Source organism: Uloborus diversus, chromosome 9, assembly GCF_026930045.1.
Source record: "Uloborus diversus isolate 005 chromosome 9, Udiv.v.3.1, whole genome shotgun sequence".
Lineage (NCBI taxonomy): Eukaryota > Metazoa > Arthropoda > Arachnida > Araneae > Uloboridae > Uloborus > Uloborus diversus.
The window spans coordinates 158,086,677-158,107,822 of NC_072739.1; the positions used below are offsets into that span (position 1 = coordinate 158,086,677).

Sequence of the window (21,146 nt, forward strand, 5' to 3'; positions counted from 1 at the left end):
GATGGGCACAGTAAGCCTTGGCCCTTATGGGCTATTGTGTTGTGGGTTTGGTTATTTTTAGAAGATTTTATGATGAAGCCGAATTTCTCCTTGCCTTTTGTTTCTCCAAAGGGAACATAGTTATGCAATAAGACAATAGTCAATATGTTTAAGAAGTGTAATTTCAATTCTTCATTTAAAATGGTAATGTATACCTTCCTTAAAGTTTCTTTTATTTTTTCTTGCTGATAAAGAATAGAATGAAGTATGAATGAATGAAATAAATGATGATGCACATTCCTATTTTGTAACAAAATTGATTTGCCTTTTACTGGATTTAAATGCACATGAAAAATGAAAACTTACTGGACTGATCTGATCATATGTTAAAATATGAAACATTAGAATTCAAGTAGTAAAAACACAATATGATTAAAGCATCTAATCTTTTAAAATTTTGCTGCAGAATTATGTTGAAATAGATATTCTATAATAATAAAAAATAAAAATTAATTTGAATTTTGGCATTTTGAATTCAAATTATGTTTTTCGCAATCACGAGTTCGTGTGTGTGTGTGGGGGTTATGTTTGTGTGTGCGGGTAGTTGTGTGTATGTTTTGTTTGTGTGCGGGCTATTTGTATTTGTGTGTGCGCGCATATGCGTGTAAGTGTAGGACATGGATGCAACCCAGAGCCGCTTTTCGCTATAGGAGCAGCATCGTGAGGAGCCGGTCGAAGAGTGATGCTGCAAAGGGAGGGAGGGGGGGGGGGGGAATAAAATGATAGCACATCAAAACAGTCAAGTGAGAACAATAAGCAATCGTGATTGCTTATTGTTCATAAAAAATAATTGTACAATCAATAGACCGCTGCTGATTTTTTTATAAAAAGTTTATTACTTTAATTTTCACATATGTACAAATTTTAAGCTACGACATTGCGTTAAGTCAAATGCTCTTCACTTCTGATGTATTCTCCAATGTCAGCTTGATGGAATGCAATTACTGTCAGTGGATCTGCTTTCCTTGTTTCATCTGCAGATTTAGCAGCAATTCCGAAACCCTAAAATATACCAACATCAAAAGTGAATTATGTAATACTTTAGTAGAGAAATTTATGCAAAACCTTTAATTATTTCTTTTCAGCATTTTTCAAAATTTACGGGTTGACTTTTTTGTAGGATGACCCATAAGGTTAGGTGGCATTTTTGAAGAAATGAAAGTTTTTGGACAAACACAATATCTCCATAAAAAAAATCATGTACCTTTTGTTTTTGCCAGCCTGAAAATTTTATTTTCAATGATGCAATAAGATCAGCTAGTTAAGTTGGACAGGACCGTTGTCACTTTAACCTTAAAAGGTACAGATAAAAAATTCAAAACAACTTCTTTGGGGCTGTCCATAAATCTGACACCTTTTTCATCATACTCCGCTTTGACACTAAATGTCCCACTTGACTTAACCCCCTCCCTTTGTCATGCATATTACTCAAGCATATTGTTATAAATAAAGTGTGATGACACATTTCTTGTTACTCTCTCCCTCCCTCTTGTCACAAGCTGTTTTTTTTAAACTCCTCCCACTTCAAAGAGTGACATTATTTGTTAGACGACCCCCTAGTCAACATCAAAATAGAGGGGGGGGGGAAGCAAATACAAAACTTTAAAGGAGAATGTTTTTTCTAAGATTCACTTATTTGTTGCATAACATGTTCTTCTATACAATTATTGTAGGCGCAATATATCTGTAATACCTTTTTTTTTGAACGTGTGGATTGCGATTGATTATGCAACACAATACATAGCTTACCTTTTTCAAAATGAATGAATTGGATGTTTGTTTTGAAAATTACAGTACATAATGAAAGATAAGTGGAAAATTTACACTCCCATGGAGTAAAGTGAAAAATAAAATATTTTCTGTTTGATTATTATTATTGATCAAATGAATGGGTAGATAAAATGAATGAATGAACAAATATTGTGAAGGCAAAAATAAATGAGTGAATAAAATAGCTAATAAATGAAAAAAATAAGTGAATGAATATGTAAGTGTGTGAATTGTTCAATGAAGGAATGTAAATGAATGAATTAATAAATATGTAAGTGATTTAGTAAATGACTGTATGAACTATTTCATTTTGCTCCATCCACTTTGCCCTGCATACACTTGATTAGTTGCACAAAACATTTAAAATAAAAATAAGCTTAGTATAAAATAAATATTGCACTGAATATTAGTAAGTCTTGATATTTAAAATGTTAATAATAAGAACTTTATCATTTGATAATAACAAAAATAATTTTTGAAAATTATTTGTATTACTATAAGCTTTAATTTAAAGCAGTAACTTTTTCTTGACCGACAAAATGTTACTACACAGTCAAAACATCACTGGATAGATGGTGCAATAAACAAAGCAAGTCTTTCACCATTTCACTTTGCCCCACATTCCTCTACTTTGAAAACATTAGAGGGTGCATTGTTAAGTTATCAAAATTTAAGCTTACAGCATATTGCAAGAGCTGCTACAGCTATTTTTTTGAAACTAATGCAAAATTTTCAGTTTGAGTATCAAAATAAACAAAATAGTTCAACAGTTGACTTACCAGTGGAAGATCATTCATTGAATATATGATGACACCTTGATACTTTAAAGTATTCTCAGATATTCTAGCTAGACCAGATTTAAGAACATTATGTCCATACAGAAACTGCTGTTCTGCACTTGGTTTCAACCAAATTTTATGCTATAAAAACAAGGAAAAAAAAAACTTAAAGTACACTTATGATATCTTGTATTCAGAACTATTTATACAAGCATTTTTTTTAGTATGTGATAAGCATAGTAAGTTTGTCACGCTGCAAATCTCCTCCATTTTTTAAGAGTTTTGGCAAAAATTGTTCACAAGTTAATATTTCTTCGGCTGTTTAACTTATGACTTACATTTTAATAACAATTCATATTCTTTTGAATTTTCAAAATTATTAACACAAAATTTTGGAAAGGAAAAAAAATAAATAAATAAACTCACTTTTTTGAAAGTTTTACATGGAACAGAAGTCAGTCTAAAACTTAAAAACAATTATTTTGATCCTGGTCAATACAATTATTTAAATGTATTGAATAAAATTGATAATTCTATCATTTTACCGATGTTTGAGAATTTAGAATGGATGGCGGAATTGAATGCTTACAAAGCAAACAGATCAATTCAAGGAGGGCAACGAATAATTTTAGAAATACAAGATAGAATGTTGTTCCAAAATAAATTCAAAGTGGCAATTTAACACCAAAATTCTGTAACTTTAAATTATATCCTCAATACTGTATGAAAGAAAATAAAATTTTCTGGTTCTATTATATGCTTTGCTCTTTAGGCCGTGGCTTTGAATTGCGAATATTGCACATCGTTCCACAAAAATCCTGCAAAATTTTCCAGCTATCTTCTGCAAATTTTGGTTCTGCAACAATGGTGATTAAATGTTGAAACAACTAGATTTTTCTATGCAAAGTCTAAAGAGCAAACATGACATTAATTTTAGATACTCGTGGGGTTTCTAGCGTCTACAAATTGCTCCTATCATAATCATAACTACGAAAACGTAAATTAAATTCAAGGTGACAAAATTCAAATGAATGCTGGGGTTGGATGCTATTTTTGTCCAAAGAGGATTGTTTATAGTTGAGAGGTTCGGGTATAGAAATGATTTCGGGGGACATGGATGCCATCACCCAGGAGGAGGAACATGCTCACAGAGGCCCGTGAACCAGAGGAGTTTGCATCATAAGCATAGAAAAATAAAATCAAAGGAACAACAATTACGGTCAAGTGAAACAAGAAGCAATTGTGATTGCTCATTCAGAAAATATAAAACATCTTAGGAGTTTAAATATTTTTCTTTCACAGATATGCGTATGTTCCTAACAGTATACATAAGTATTAAATAATACCATAAATAATTCTTTTTAGTTCTTATCAACAATTTGTAAAATTTTTATGAAGTACAGTACAACTTTGATTTAACGATTTCCTCAATTTAATGATACATTTCACTGGTCCGTATTGATTCAATGTCTATGCTCCTCGATTTAACGATAACTTTTCCCTGTCCCTTGACAATCCTTAAATTGAGGTAATACTGTAGTTTGCAGAGTACACACACCCATTTCTTTCTGGATAGTAAAAAATACAAATTATTTCATACACTGAGACATTTCATAGGACATGGAAATCATGAGGTGTCTTCTTTAGCACTTACATTTCTAACATTTATATTTAATAAATTTATTAAAACTTGATAAATGCTTATGTATATTGCTAGTGTTCCCTTGGTATTTTTAGTGGCCCCTGCATCCTGCAATGTTAATGTTTGATGTGCCCTGCCATCTTTATTGCATTTCTCAATGTGTCCTTTGAAGTTTTACAAAACATCAGAAAACAAGTTTTTTTTTTGGTCCTTGAATCGTAACTCTCTCCTTTACCTTACATAACTATATGACTTGAGGATAACCAGAATTAAAGTTTTTAACATAATCTTTTGAGCTTAACATTAAAAAGCTTTTAATTGATTATTTTAAAAATAATTACAGTAGTAATTATTAAAAATAATTACTATTGAAAAATACTTCGGTTTTATATATTAAAAAAATCTAGAAGCGTTTTGCTCCCAATTTGGGCAAGGAGAAACAATTTTTAGTTCAAAAATATAATATTACATACCTTTGCATATGGAGCTAGGTAATCTAGAGCTGTTATATGTAACCTGAATTTTGATGTTTTTGTCATTTTTCCAAAACATGTTCCGAAGCTTACAAGGTCTTCACGAGAAATATTGCAAGCCATTTTCATATTCTTTTCACTAAAAATAATTGAAAGAAACATGAGATGATAAGAAAGTAAAATTATTTTAAAAATATCACATTAGGGCGATTCCACCGTAACGTGTATGACATTTTTGTACCTCAGAGACAGAAAGACGTAAATCACACTATGGTAATTTTACAGGAGAGAGGAAAAACTTTTGTATGGGACGTGCGCTCTTTTCACCTTGGTAAAAAATTGAAAATTTTTTTTAAAGAATTACGTTCATGTGGCTCGATGACGAATATGCTTCTACATACAATGACCTAATAAACGGAAAATCGCAATTTTTGGACTTCGGCAGTCTGGCTCTGAGGCACACATTTGTACACTGCTTTTTCTTTTCAAAGTTCTTGTTCATTAGCTCAGCATCAAAAAATCTAGCTTTGATTAATATTATCAAATATTACATTCCTTTACAAAACAATTACATGCAGAATATAATAATTCTCAGTTGTCACATACGTTACAAGTTTTATATTTATTTTATTTAAAAAGTGAGAAATTGATGTCTTGACTGATTCATAGAGGAAGATTATGAAAGTAAAAAAGCAGCTGGGTCATTCCATGCAGGGCCCAATACAGGCTGATTTTGCTACCGTTTTTCGGTACCTTCACAAAAATCTTGTTTTGAAATCTGTACTTTCACAAAAATCAAGTTATAAAATCAGTGGCTTCACAAAAACATCGAAAATTTCACAAAAATTCGCATTTTAAAATATAAAATTTGTTTCTCTGTTTAAAACAAAATTTACTCATAAAATAAAATTCTAAGCAGGTTTATATGAACAATCGCTTAAGTAGAAAACTTTTTGTAGTATTTTAACTAATTTTTAGCTGTTTCTCGCCAAAATGTATTTATGCAATATTATCGTACTCTTTCAACATCTGTTTTGGGAAACCGTTTTTTCTCATAATTTCCTATTTTGTACACAGTACATAGCCCATTAAGCTGAAATTACGATGATATTTTTCGTACTTCTTAGATTATTAGCTCCCCCTCACCAAAAAACGAAACCTGTTAAAAATAATACTAGATGACATTTACACTTTTCGAACTAAAATTTCACTTGTTCTACTTCTCTTTTACAAAAATTAGGATGCCTCTAAAATCTCAAAAAAAAAAAAAAAAAAATGCTGATAAAAAATATTTTTACAAAAATAGAATGATGCAATACTTTCACAAAAATAGGTAGCGAGAAAAAAATCCTGGATTGGCCCCTGCCATGTCAACTCAATACACTCATTTTACCTCACCCCCTCAGATTTTGATAAAATTTGGCACATATAATATAGTGAGCACAAAGAATTACAAAACTTCAAAGTTTTATCTTGAATAGTTTTTTGTGTGCGGCCTTGTGAAGTTTAAAAAAAACTCTGAACAAACTACGAACAAGCAATTTTCAAATTGCTCTAAAAAGCTGTCAAAATTAAGTTAGAGAGGTGGGACAGGTGTCATTTTATAGCTTTATTGCTCTTTTCAGAGACATACAACATGCCATAGGTTGTGGTTTTTTTTTTAATGCGAATCAAATTTTTGATTTTGATTTTTTTCATAAAGTACCACTTTTAAAATTTTCAAATAAATCTATAAATAGATAGTATTTTCATAAAGTACCATGCAAAGCATAATGATGGGATGGGAATGGGATCTATGTTAAAAAAAATTATAACTGACTCTTGTTTTTCATAAATACCCAGTTTTGACCAAATAATAATAATTTTAATGTATTGTGATATAAGCTTTTATGAAAAATCACTTGAGTATATTAAATTATGTTATAGAAATAAACACTTTGTGCTAGTTCAATAATTGTTTAAAAATAGATTTATAATACCTATATTTTTAAAGCTATCTATATTTCACCCTAAAACCACCATAAGTGATTTTAGGGCGAAATTGCTAGGGCTGTATAACATAATGACGTTTTAAAAATCTACAATATACAAGTTGAACATACTTTTGTTGTTTGGTAAATATATGAATATTTATCATTAGGACAGCTTTACAATAATTAGCAGATTTTATAAGAGTTTAAATTTATGAGTGATATTGAAAGGTGAGAATTATTTTAACTTCATTGAAAATTTACAGAACTGAAAATATTAATTTTAAACAAATAAGAAAAAAAAAAAAAAAACGCTACTAACTTAAAAAAGTGGCTAAAGTGTTGAGTATAAATAAGATTTTATGTGCAGAAGGAGGTCCATGTTTAGAAAATCACTGTTTAAATTTTGAAAAAGTCAATTGGATCTGGTCTATATCATTTTCTAGCAGCAAGTAAGTTCTTCCTGTTGGAGTGAATGAGTTCATTCTTGTTAGTACAGTGTGATCAGCGAATAAGCCCTGTTTTTAAAATTAAATATCTCTACAACAAAGATCGATAGAATTGTGCGGTAAACTGTACGTGTTTATTAATAAAACTGAAAATCGTGCACAAAAGTTTGAAAATTTAGTTACGAAAATCATCAACAGATGGCGCTGTAATCACAATGACCTATTAATAGCCTATTAAATGTGCTTTGAAGCATAAAGCGATCAGTACGACTGTTGGAAAGTGAAAAGAGGCTAGCCAAAAAAGTGAAATAGTATTCCATTTAAGAATGTGTTTTTGGTACTGGAATTCCACCGATTACAACACAGCCCTACGGCAACACGTTGCGGTTTTCAAAACCGATTCAATGCTCTACTAAACGATATGTTAAACTTTTCAAATAATTTTTCAGCAATCAACTAGCGTTGGAGGACTGACCAGGTACCAACTGGTTTTACTGACGCAAGAATAGATTGGTCTCCATGTTCTCCCGATCTGACTCCTTGTGTGTTCTTTCTGTGGGGTGCACTGAAAGAGAGTGGCTGTGGAAACAATCTGGCTACTCTAGATGAGTTTGAATCGTTGATTGGTGTTATATACGATTCAATTTCCATTGAGACATTGCAAGAGCTATTGTCAAATTTCATTATTCGTTTACACCACGGAACGGAAAAAAATGTATTATGATTGCAAAGGCTGTTTCACTTTATTGGGATCCCCCCCCCCCCCCAGACTTCTTTGAGAGAAAGAGTTTTCAGTGCAGAGCACCATCTGTTGATGATTTTTGTAACTAAATTTTCTAAACTTTTGTGCACCATTTTTACAGTTTTGCTGATAAATGTACAGTTTACCGCATAATTCTATCAATCTTTGTTGTAGAGATATTTAATTTTGAAATCAGGGCTTATTCTCTGATCACCTCACAACGGAGACCCACAGTACATCTGGATGCCTGGGATAGAAAAAAAAATTGGTTGGTCCACTTGGATAAAGAAAAGCAATTTTAACTTCATCTTGTTCTCTTTTTTTCTCATATATAACCAAGCCTCCAGTTGTTGTCACACAGCAGTGACATAGCCTCTTATTTCTTCAAATCTTAAGTTTCTCAGGAGATTTCATCACCTCCTTTTCCCACATCTGAGTACCATTTAAAAAGTACTTTATTAATAATTTTGCATCACTTTTAGGGATGAACAAATGAAACAACATACTTGCCAACCTTTGAAGAAGGAAAAAAAAAAAAAAAAATAGGAGATTCCACTAAAGGTATATCGGTGATTCACCAGCAACATATCTTCACAACATAATTATTAATTGTGCTTTTAAATAACATAAATACTAAATTTAAAGTGAAATGGGGATTTTTTGCAGATGTAATCAAATTGGTAGCAGCAAGAAAAACATACTGCAAAGGAAAAACCTAATAATAAGTGAACTTGCTTAAAAAGTTCTATACATTCCCCAGTCTCTTCCAGAAAAGTAGCTACCAAAATTTAATTCCTAAAATCCGAAAAAAAATTCAATATACAATGAAAAAATATATATATAATAAGTAGGTATAGGGTAGCACATGTTAAAATAACTTCAAACTTTGAAAATAATTGAAATATTTTCAAGATGCTAAAAGATTGAAATCTGCTGCAATTTTCGGCAGAGCATGTGATTCGTTGAACATGCAATGTGGAAGGCTTCCAAAAAATTAATTTTTACTAATGGAGTTATTAACTGGAAAAATTCTTATTCCCTGACATTGGTAGACTAGAAAGGGGCGCCTATTGAGAAGAAAGTGAAACTTTTTGATGATTGACTGAAAAAACGAGATAAAATCTTAAAAAAAACGGGAAATCAGGAGATGGAAGCAAAAGACGGGAGAGTATCCCGTTAAAAACAGTAGAGTTGGCAAGTATGTGCTGTGTAACCTTGATTACTTGTGAGGACTTAATTTTGACCGGAATTTTGGAAAGAAAAACTAGTCCCAATTTGAAATTACTTTTTCTAAAAAAAATAGCAAAAATGTAGATCTTACAAGCGAACAAACTTTATTGTTCCCGATCGAGAACATTGGCGTAACAAAAGTGGGCTGTGTAAGTTCTGTTATGTGATTAGTGAAAGCCTAAGAATTGAAAACAACTTCTATTGAAGTATCTAAAAGCTGGTGGGCGACATTTCACTGTTCCCCTTTCTGCCCTCTCCCCTGTGGCAGACTGGTGTTCGTTTTAACTCGCTCACAAGCACAACAGGTACCAACTTGCTACTGTCTGACCACGGATTGTATGGAAAGAAAAACATCCGTTTTACAGCCGGAATTGGACGAATCTATTATTTTTTACAGATGTCAGCTTTTGCAGAAGCAGAGTATCATTCAAATGAGTGGAATACGCGCATCAAATTTTTATTTTTCCTTCTTATTCACACAGATTCATCTCATCTGGACGTTTGAAAATTCCATGCAATCTGTGGTTGGACAGTAGATTTGCAGAGACTGGATCAAGTGAATGGAAGGAAAATGTCTTTTCTCAATAATATGAGCTTATCAAACTATTTAGCCTACAACAATATTTATTGTAAATTAAACCAACTTTTCATGACAGCATAAATTGATATAATTTTATTTAAAATTTTGGTGTTTTATTTGCCTTAATTTTTACTAATATTTTTATAAGAAGAATTTAAAGTATGATGCATTCATATTTTTCATAAAAGCATTTACTACAATACATTTTACTACAATAAAATAATTATTATTTGGTCAAAATTGGGTATTTATGAAAAACAGGACTCAGTAATATTTTTTTTAAACATAGATCCCATTAATATCCCATCATTATACTTTGCATGGTAGTTTATGAAAGTACTCTCTATTTATAAATTTTTTTTGAAAATTTTAAAAGTGGTACTTTTTGAAAAAAATCAAAAATTTGATTTGCATTAAAAAAAAAAAAAAAAAGCACAACCTATGGCATGTTGAGTGTCTCTGAAAAGAGCATTAAAAAAAATGACACCTGTCCCACCTCTCTATTTCAATTTTGACAGCTTTTCTAGCAATTTGAAAATAGTTCGTTCTTTGTTTTTTCACGATTTTTTGAAAACTACACATGCCCATATACAAAAAACTATTCAAGATAAAAATTTGAAATTTTGTAATTTTATTCATATTAGCGCAAGGTACCAGTGTACCAAATTTGAAGAAAATCTAAAGTGCTGGAATAAAATTTTTATTTAAAGTGTGTTGATTTGACACAGAACAACCCAGCTGAGTTTTGAAAAAATTATCATTAAAATATAAGAGTTTGAAAGGCCCTGGAAAAAAAAAAAAAACCCTGAATGAAGGTTAGGTCTCCTTATCAGAAGAAATTTTTTTTATTGAAAAGGGATTTTTTTTTAAAAGTTTTATCCTGCACTTAAATATTTTTTTCCTGCAATTGAGTGGCAATTTTTTAACATTTGTATTTGGTTTCTAATACAACTTACCACTTCCTGAACAGTAAACAATACAAAGCAGACTATGAAAAAATACAATACTATTTTCCCCAATCTTGTTTTTCCTTTAACATGTTTTGTTTGGAAAAAATAATATATTTTTTATTTTATTCAATTAAAGAAAGTTAAAGCAGACAGAAGTTACTTCCAAGATTAACAGATTTGGCGACTACAAACAATAATTTCCCCTGATATTTAAAATTTTTTATTTTTCTTCCCCTGATTTTTTAAATTTTTAAATCCCTAATTTTTTCCAGAAATTAAAATTTCCCTGACAATTTCCTGATTTTCAGGTTGTGTTAATACCCTGAGTCAAATATAGGGTGCACATGATGGTCATTGAGTTACAACTAGATAACTATCAAACTGTAGAGGAATACTTCTTGTTCTCTCATTTCGTTTTTAGTAAAAATACGTTCCGTAAGACAGACATGTTGTCAGCCCTGTGGCAGAATTTTATTTTACGTTCTGCGACAAATTTTCTGGACCTGATTTCTTTCTGGAAGAATGCTCCGTGAAGTGAAAAATGAACTATGGACAAACTTAAGTGCAGTTTATTTCAAAAGTGAAAAATTTATTTATTTATTAACGAATATTACACAATTTCTTGTTTAGGTAAATACATTTATACAAAAAAGAAAAGCATTGAAGTTCAGTATCAGGGCTTCCAACAGATTTTCAGTTTTCGCTAGGGGGAAAAAAAGGGGGTGACCTTGAGCTAAATCTATATAGTAAAAAATATTAACACCATGGTAACAGCAATTGGTAAGTGGAGAAAAAAATCAAATGTAACTAAAAGCAATGTAAATTAATATGCTAATTTATGTAATGCTAGTGTAAATTATTATGTTATAGCAGGGAGTGATTGTTTAAACAGAGATGCCACTCTCATAATATTTAAGTTTTCAGTCTTAGTCTCTTAGTATTTATACTTATCTGTAGTTCTCAATACCAGAAAAATACAGATGCAACATCTATTCAATACTCAAAGAAATAAGATCCGAAGAAAAAATAATTTTTAATTAAAATATTCATTACAGTTCGGTGCCCCCCCCCCCCCAAAAAAAAACATGCATGTAATTTGAAAAAATAATAAGGATAACCCCCCCTCCTCCCATAAAAAAAACTAAATTAAAATATGCATTTTACACAACTAAAACCAAGTATCCTCCTCCCCCCAAAAGGTAAATGAATTTAATTAAAATATGCATTCCAGTTTGAAAAAAAAAAAAACTAAAACATGCCTTTGATTTTGGAGGAAAAAATTAATAAATTAAAGGGCACCCTCCCATAAAAAAATTTAATATATGCAATACACAAGATTATAAGCAAAGTATCCCTCTCTCCCCAAAAGGAAAATAAATTTAATTAAAAAACATTTTAGTCAGAACAAATTGAAAATTCAACCAACTCCCAGAAGAAAATAGGATTTTATTAAAATACTAAAGCAAAAAAGAATTCCCACCCCGGGATTTCCCCCCTCCCCAAGGGCAAGAGCAAACCCCCTTCAATATCACAAAGATCCCCTCATGAAAAAAAGTCCTCAAAACAACCCCCCCCCCCCCTCCTTACAAATTTTTATGTGTCAGTCTGCGCCATGACCCCCCCCCCTCAGGTGGACACCCCGCCCTCTCCCTCATGTGAAAAAAAGAATTTAAATCAAGTACTGGAGCAAACAAAAGTTCCCTTTCCATACAAAGAAAAAAGATTTTAATTAGAATATACATTTAAAAAAAAAATCTATAACTGCTCCAAAGAGAGAACATTTTTATTCATGTAAGCACCCCTATCTGAATAACTATTGGTCAGTCCAAAATGGAACATAACTTATCCAGTATTCCATCTGTTTTCTGTTGCTGCAACTTGTTACACCACAAACAAGCAATTTTTTAAGGGCTTAAATTAATTTCTCAACAGAGGGGGAAAAAAAAGCAAGTCGGCACAAGTCTTTCACACAAACAAACACAAGCATGTGCCTTGCCAGCCACTCTTCCTTGATCAACACAGGGTTGCTTTAAAATAGCTCCATGTTATGAGAAGTTCCGGTTAGAACTGGTTTCTATCCATGCCATAGCTCCTGATCTCTGATGTTGCAGACTACCAGTCATCAATGATCGCTCGATTTTGCAGTTGCAAAAGTTTTTTTTAACTTTTGTAAAATGTTGTAGGAAATCAGCCTTTTTTCTTAATTCATAGTCCAGTTACATTTTTTACTGTGAAACAGCTATCTATCCTTTGGTATTGTTCTGCAGAATGTTTTTATTGCTGACCTTTTTTTCCCCTTATCCCTTTTTTCCCTCCTTAGTGCAAGATCTTTCTGCACAAACTCTCTCATTCTGCGACAATGTCGCCGTGTCGGCAGCTTTCTGCCACAGGGGTTGTCAGTTGTAGTATTTTAAAAGTTCTTTTAAAAATGACAAAGGTGAAAGAGGCAAAATACAATTCAACATACCTGATGTAATATATCCTGTTACGGTGAAGTCTAAAGCAGTAGACACCATCTGGTCTGTCTATTAATATTTTAATATTCTCCCCAATACTAAAAATGAAAAGTATTTTAGGGTTACAAATTATTTGAAAAGAAAAACCAAGATAGAAATAATTTATATAACTTTCATATTTTCTCTTATAAATGCAAAAAACTTATACTATTATTTTCTTTCACCTGAGCATGATTGTTGAGTCTCACTTTTATTTTTAAGGAGACCATTTAACACAGCTAGCGTTTTTTTCTTGTGTGTGTGTGTGGGGGGGGGGGGGTATCAATTTATATAGGTCAAAAAATTTACTTTTTTTATGTCATAAAATGTTTGTAAAACTATTCAAGAATATGTTGCCAAAATTTCTGATTAGTTCCAATGCCGTGAGCACTTAAAGAATCATTCTGAAATTCTTTATTCATTTATACTCTATATGAACCTTAACTCTTGAATGATATTATTAATAAAAATATTTTTTTAAATGCAAGAAATATGAAAAAAATTGTAAAAAAAACATGGCATTGTAATTTAACACTTCAAAAACATGCAATTTTCAACTTTTTCGATCACAATTTTTTATATTTTTAGGAAATATGTTCTTTACGAGAAAGAAAAATTTTAATGATTACAGATAAAAATTGTGGCTTCCACAATGCCCACCAGCAACAAGCTCTGATGGCGAAATTCAGTATTTCTGGTGAAAATGATTTGACAAATTACAAGGTGTACTTCAAAATATGAATAAAGAACAAAATATCCTCTAAGTTTAAACAGGTTCTGATTATTTTTTTCCTGGTAAAAAAATCACCCCTTAAGATGGTTTGTGAATGGGCAGTATAATTTTCTCTTTAATACAAAAAGCTGGATTGGAATCAAACATATTGAAGCATAAAACTTAACAACAGTGCATTGTGATTGTGTTACAAGATATTTCATAAATAATATCATAAGTAACTAATATGTGGCTGATAACTAATATGTGCGGGTTTAGGAGGAGTGGCTCCTGAAGTTTTTTTTTTTTTGTAAAATTGGGCAAAACGAAAGGTTTTTAACTTCATTCTTGTCTCCAAAATCAGGACGGATCCGGATGGTCACCATAGATTTCTCACTTCCAAATTCAAAGTTCCATTTTTATGAAATTAGATGAGAAAAGTCCATTTGTTTGGAATTTTTAGGTTCTTACTTTTATGAAATAAACCAATCCACTCTATAAAAAATCTTTTGCAAATCGATTTATAATTTTGCACTCTGAAAAGTGAGGGGGCAAGGCTCCTATACTTTTGAAAGTGATGGGCAGTTGTCCCCCTTGTCTCCCTCGTACGAGCCTCCTGTGAAGTTATACTTTTCAGCTTAGTTCGTTTGCTACATCTAAATTATACATATTTAATTATTAATTAGGCTGCTATTTTAAACTTCAAAAACCAATTGGGCTCTCCTCTGATATGCCCCCCTCTTGGCGAGATTTTAATTTTTCGCTCGATACGAAAATCGCCAATAAGGCGATAACTTGGCAACCCTGGTTTTGCAACTTGAACGCTGGAAAGTAGTTTCTCGAAGTCTCTTTTTGCACGTGTCTGTGTGGTAGGAGGTAGGTGCTCATATGTTCCGCTCTTAGGGAGATTTTAAGTTGAATACTCTAAAATAAAGTTTCAATTCAAACTTTATTTTAGAGTATTCTTTTTCTTGTTGTTTTTTAATGTTAATTTAGTTGAATTTTCTATTTTAATTATGAGTTCGGTTTGTGATGTTGTCCAAATGTATCAATTGAAATTTTTGAATGAATCTTCTTTTTCTTTTTCGTCAGGTCGTCCAACGTTTGGACGTACCGGAGTCCTAAATAGATTTTTATATTTAAACTAATTGAAAATAAAGAGGTTTTTTTAGAATTTTTAAGGGAAATTGGTTTACTTAAGAATGAAATGTTATGTTCTAGATGTAATTCTGTTATGAAAATTAAAAAAACTAAAAAATGTTCAGATGGGTTAATTTTTTTTTGTAGAAAGGTTATTGGGGGTGTTGTTTGTGGAAAAGAAGCAACGATCAGGAGTGGGTCATGGTTTAGTTCTAGCAAGTTGAAAATAGAGGAGATTTTTTTGATAACATATGAGATTTTAATTGGGACCAAAACTGCTGATATTGAAAGTCAATATTTTTTTTCATCACAAACTTTAGCCGATTGGCGAAATTATATTAATGAAGAAATATTAAATTACATTGAATTAAAATCCGAACAAATAGGGGGGGTTGGGAAAGTTATTGAAGTTGATGAATCTAAATTTGGGAAAAGAAAATATAATCGGGGACATGCAGTTGAGGGACAATGGGTTTTTGGGGGGGTTGAACGGGGTTCGGGGAAAACTTTTTTGGTTGCTGTTGGGGATAGGGGTAGGGAAATTCTATTTTTGGCAATTAAGCAGTGGATACTACCAGGCACGACGGTGCACTCCGATTGTTGGAGGGCATATGATACATTGGGGGAGGAGGGGTATGAGCATTTAACAGTCAACCATAAACTTAATTTTGTAGATCCAGAAACTAAATGTCACACTAACACAATTGAATCCACATGGAGACACGTTAAAAGTATTCTACCAACATATAATAGATTAGGGGATTTTAAATTTTATTTAGCTTATTATTTATACAAAAAAAATTGTGAATACAAAAAAGGGTATATGTTTGTAAAGTTTTTGGAAATAATTCGCGAAATTAATTGGGTGGAGTACAAAATACAAGTAAAATAAGGTTGTTTTTTTTTGGAATTTTTTTGGTCTAAACAAACATAATTTAAATATTTTTGTAAAGTAATGATAATAAAAAATGGGATAATTTCCCTAAGAGCGGAACATATGTGCACTGCCTCACGTGAGGAAGTAAAAGAAAAGTAAAAAAAGGTAAGTGAACATATTTTGAATTATTGTGTTTTTAGTGTGTTTCTGGTAGTTTGTATTTTGGTCTGGTTGGCATTTTTGTAGCACAAAAATGGTGTTAATTTCACATAAAATGTGTGACTTTATTGTATACTGAACGGAGGAGATCTGCGACTTATCCGACTGTGATGTATATTAAAAGTCGGAGGGATAACGGACCGAGCGGCAGCGAGGTCCTGGCGAGCCCGAGGTCTCATAGTACTTTCGTAATGAGACCGAGGCAGGGCCGGCGAGCCGAGGTCTCATTACGAAAGTACTATGAGACCGAGGGCTCGTATCCCGGAGAAACAACGGAAAAAAATTAATGCATTAATTTCATTAAATAATTAATGACATAATTTGAATTTTTCCTGTTGGCGCTAAAAAAGCATCGCTAAGAACGATGTATGACATATGACGTCATACATAGTTTTCTTGGCGACGCTTTTTTGGCGCCAACAGGAAAAAGTCGCCAAGAGGGGGGTATATCAGATTTGTTCCAACAATTGCAATGTTTTCATAAAAATATATACTTCAGGAGGAAAGGGAAGTCGAATGTGTAATTTATTTTCAAGTAAAATTTTCCGTTCAGTGATATCTGGGGGTTATTGCCTCTTACCATCAGTATCATGTCCTGCTTTGCTGTTTGAAATATTTGGTCACATTACGTTTGTTAGATGAATTAAGTTGCACTACAATACAAACGCACTTAAACCTTACTTTGTGGTGTGAACAAGTTTCCATGTGCATACATAGAGAAAAAAGGTTAAGAACAGCTGCATTAGAACATGAATTCGTATCTTACTATTTGGATAACTTTTCGAACAGCAGTCTTGTTTCTTCGTCGGTCAAGGGACGCATTTTCAATTCCTAGTAAATAAATATTTTGAAAAGAAATTGTTAAAATTTTATAAACATAGCTCCGAAAAACCAACAACAAACAAACAAAACAACGTGCGTTTATGAAAAGTAAGTTGAGAAGTAATTGAGCTTCTGGTCTTAACAGTCTATACATGGCTCAGCTCGGAAACATCTCACCGGTCGCACCGTGCGTTAGATCTCTAGTTCAGCAGCAGACGACACTAGAGAGTGTGAAATTTGTTAAACGATTAGATTGGCCGAATCATACCACGTGAGTCGCAGTAGGCGTGTTTTCAACCTGATCAACCACTAGAGAGAACCTCGAGCATTTCCGAACGCTGGTCGGTAGCAGCTGATTGCGTTTCCGAACACTTGCGATGGCACCGGTGCGAGTTTCCGAACTTAAAATATGGAATAGAAGTGAAAAAGGCATTGTTTCGGTTTACAAATTTCTTTTTTTCTTTCGTTAGTGGTAAATTTGAAGAAACATTTTTTAAAAGCCAAATTCTCTTAATGTAAAAAGCTTCATTTAATATCTAGTTACTTTCAATGCTATTAAATTTCACCAATTAAAATTTGGTCATTATTTTTCATGAAAGAAAACCCATCTTATCAAGCTTCAAGCTGATATTTCAATCCTTATCTTACTTTCCCTGAATTATTCCCTTATTTTCCGTATCACCAATCGTTGTGATAAAAAAATGTACCTCAATATAAGTTCTTCAGAACTGACTAATTAGTTGAAATTTTACGGTAATGCAAGTTTCCTATTCATTAGGTTACGATTAATTTTTTAAAACATTTTTATAGTCTATCAACTTCTCATTTGCGGCTTTTGTGGCTATAATACAAATTTGGATATGGGCGTATAGTCTATACTTTTTTTGGAAAGTTTTGAGAAATATTTTGAGCTCTTATACATTTCTAACTAAAGATAAGTTCTTTATATTTTTTATTTGTTTCAGTTTAAAAAAAATAAAATTCAGAACATTCAACTTTTAATTTTGAAATAATTTATTGGAAATAAACTAAAAATATTCAGAAGTAGCTCCGTCGCCCAGCTTTGCCTGATCTACCTAAAAATAAAAGATATGTCAAGTGACGCATGTTCAACAATCAGGCTTGAAGAAAAAAAAATGTGTAAAATTTCCCTACAAATTATGATAAAATAACCAAAAAGGAAAATTTTCAAGTCTCCCGATGACAGGAAAAACCCCAAAACGAATGCCTGAATTTTATTTGTTCATATTCAAGAAAAAAAAATTGCTACAGATCTTTGTTCTACGATTTTCTTCACACTACAAATTTTTTGTTCAGCAATGACCATGATCAACAATAAATTCCTATTTGAAGGCTTACATACATTTTAGCATGAAGTTAGTTAAAAAGTTATAATTCATGTTCTATAGCATGGCTCATAGTCCTCGCAGGGTTGTAGTTTTGGCCGGACAAAACCTATTTTGACCATGCCACTGGCAAAAACCAGCCAGAACTGGATTTAACCATCATAAAGCTGACCAAAACTGTATTTTATAAACTCTTATATATTTTCTTGTGATCTCCTATATTTTTCTTTTTAAACTCCTATATATTTTGCTATCAAACTCCTATGTTTTCCCTTTTAAACTCCTATATATATTTTTTCCACGTACTATGAGCCTTGTATACCTTGGAGCATTGTGCATTATTGTGCATTTAATGCTAACTCAATATACAGAGAAACTAAAACTTCGGCCATTAGTTGGTCGAAGCTTCGATTATCGGTGCTGCGGCCCAATTGTGCTTCATACCATCTCTAGTTTTCAAATCCTATTTATGTTATTTTAAGGGTAGGTCAACTTAGTTTTATCTGTATGGGAGGAGGACTTGCCCAACCTTCTAATAAAATCCATTACTATAAAAAGCTGATTTTATCAGTACAGTAGAAAACCGTTATAACTCACACCTTGGGACCAGAGCTTTTGCGTTGTACAGGTTTTTGCATTATATAGGTCATTTCACAAATTTTGAAACTAATATTCAGAATATATCTATATATTAGCACTTCAGAATGAGATTTATCTGCAGTGAGTATTGAAGCACTAATATTACAGTTAGTCATTCCCAAATAAATATGTTTTACAACCAAAAGAAATTGAATTATTCTGTATTTCTGTTAGCTTCATGGTTTGCATAACAGCTGCATTTTAAAGAGCCATCTGGTATTTTCTGTTCGCTGTGAGCACTCATTTTCCTTTAAAAGCTTTGAATTAAGATTTAAAGATGAAAAACGGTTTCAGAATTTAATTTGCCTAACAATTTTTATGTTTGCAAAGAAAAACAAAGGGATTTTTTTAAACTTCAAAGCTTATTGCTTACTTCTGAAAAGTTGTGCGGTTTATAGATAATTGCATTATATAGGTCGGCGGTATAATGGTATTCTACTGTATGTCTTAAATTCACCATTTCTTAGCTGCCCTGACTGGAAATTGAATAATTTATATTTTGAGTCGTTTGTGTAAGTTAAAGTACCAAAGCCAATTTTTTTGCACAACTTTACTGTAACTCAAAAAACTTGATTTTTATGTTATTTTGTTTAGTTTATCCTTTGTCCATTAGGTAACATTTTAAATTCTTGTTTTTACATTTACGTATCATAATTCTGTGTATTTTTTCTTTAGTCAATTTTAGACTAATATATTGTTTTAGTAGGTAATTGCTAATTTCTCAAAAGTCAAGAATGGATGTTAAGGAGAGATCTAAAAAACTTTTTGAAGACTTTTGGAACTGGCGCTTAGAAGACAGTCCTGAGTTCGCTACTATTATTGGCGAACATGCGTTTGATGATAAACTGCAATCTTATGCATTGGAATCATTTGAGAAGAGAATAGTATGTTTCATTCTTATTGATGCAAAATATGGGACTCCAAAAGAAAATTTAAGCAAAAACATATTTGTTACTTTTACTATAATATTTATGAATGTTTAGAAGTAAATAGTCTTTTGAGGTGGTTTGAAATGATGCTCTCTCTTCTTATCTCTTTCCCTCTAGTCTTTAATATGTTCTCTCAAAATTGATTGGTTTCCTTATTTTCTTTTAACAAGGCCAATAAGATGCTTGGGTTTATCAATGGATCTATTTCAAACAAATCTAAAGAAGTTCTTCTGCCCTTATAAAGTTTGGTAAGACCTCATTTGGAGTATGCTGTTCAGTTTTGGTCTCCTTATCTTAAGAAAGACATTAATGTATTGGAAAGGGTTCAAAGGCGAGCTACAAGGCTAATAAATGGACTTTCTCACTTAGACTATGATTCCAGGCTTAGAAGGCTAAAAATGTACAGTCTTGAGCAAAGAAGAGACCGAGGGGACATGATTCAGTTGTTTAAATTTATTAAAATGAAAGATATTACGGGGCTGAAGTTTAGCACTGAAAACAGGACAAGGGGTCATTGTTTTAAGCTATTTAAATCTCAGGCTAACATAGATGTTAGGGAAAATTATTATTTTAGCAGGGTAGTGGAACCTTGGAACAGTTTACCGGAAGAGGTGGTAATGAGCAAGGGAGTAGATAGTTTTAAGAGGGCCATTGATCTTCACTGGGGATTGTAAATTGTCTAGGACTAATCTAGCTGGGCCCAGAGCCTGTTGCTGGTCGTCACTTTTGTATTTGTATTTTTCAGAACCATTTGAGTATCTATTTATATGCATTTATATTTCATAAAAATGAATATATAAATTTATGCAAATGTAGGTTAATAATTAATACACTATAATCCCGATTTAACGATTGTCAAGGGACTGGAAAAAGTTATCTTTCATTTAAGAATATCGTTAAATCAAGGAGCATACACATTCAATGCAGTTAAATCCGAACCAGTGAAATGTATCATTAAATTGAGAAAATTGTTGAATCCGGTATCATTAAATAGAAGTTACACTGTAATTAAAATATTTTTAACCCGTAACAGTGGAGGTAAAAAAGTAAGACATAACTGGAGACGTCAAGTCTCAGAAACCATGTTGCTTTCATTTTTTTTTAACTTGTGTAATTGAGATGCAGGCCTTTTTTTTTCCTTCAGATGTTCTTTGCATTTTTATTTGTGCATTAAAAAAATGTTTTTGAATTTTAAATTGAAATATACTTTTCCGAGGACATTTTTTTTGGACTCTTAAGATTTTTCAAAAAGAATCATAGACTGCAGTAAATATCTATCTCACTACTCGTAATAAAAAGGAATCTATTATTTATTAACAATTTTATTCTAGTAATTTAATAAT

General features: G+C 31.9%; 2 protein-coding genes across 2 annotated transcripts in view; one reads left to right on the top strand and one right to left on the bottom strand.

Moving 5' to 3' along the window:
- Window positions 1-862: 862 nt before the first annotated feature.
- Window positions 863-16,973, bottom strand: LOC129229588 (60S ribosome subunit biogenesis protein NIP7 homolog). Its single transcript, XM_054863925.1, has 5 exons — window positions 16,834-16,973; window positions 13,092-13,178; window positions 4,704-4,842; window positions 2,589-2,729; window positions 863-1,041 (listed from the first exon to the last, which is right to left on the bottom strand). The coding sequence occupies exons 1-5, from the start codon at window positions 16,887-16,889 to the stop codon at window positions 922-924; spliced, it is 543 nt and encodes a 180-aa protein (XP_054719900.1). The 5' UTR covers window positions 16,890-16,973; the 3' UTR covers window positions 863-921.
- A 312-nt stretch (window positions 16,974-17,285) lies between these two features.
- LOC129229422 (uncharacterized) overlaps window positions 17,286-21,146 on the top strand; it is a 52,432-nt gene continuing 48,571 nt past the window's right edge. The window contains exons 1-2 of the mRNA XM_054863727.1: window positions 17,286-17,404; window positions 19,578-19,758. Coding sequence (XP_054719702.1) covers window positions 19,609-19,758 — 150 coding nt within the window. The 5' untranslated portion in view covers window positions 17,286-17,404; window positions 19,578-19,608. The remainder of the gene's footprint in view (window positions 17,405-19,577; window positions 19,759-21,146) is intronic.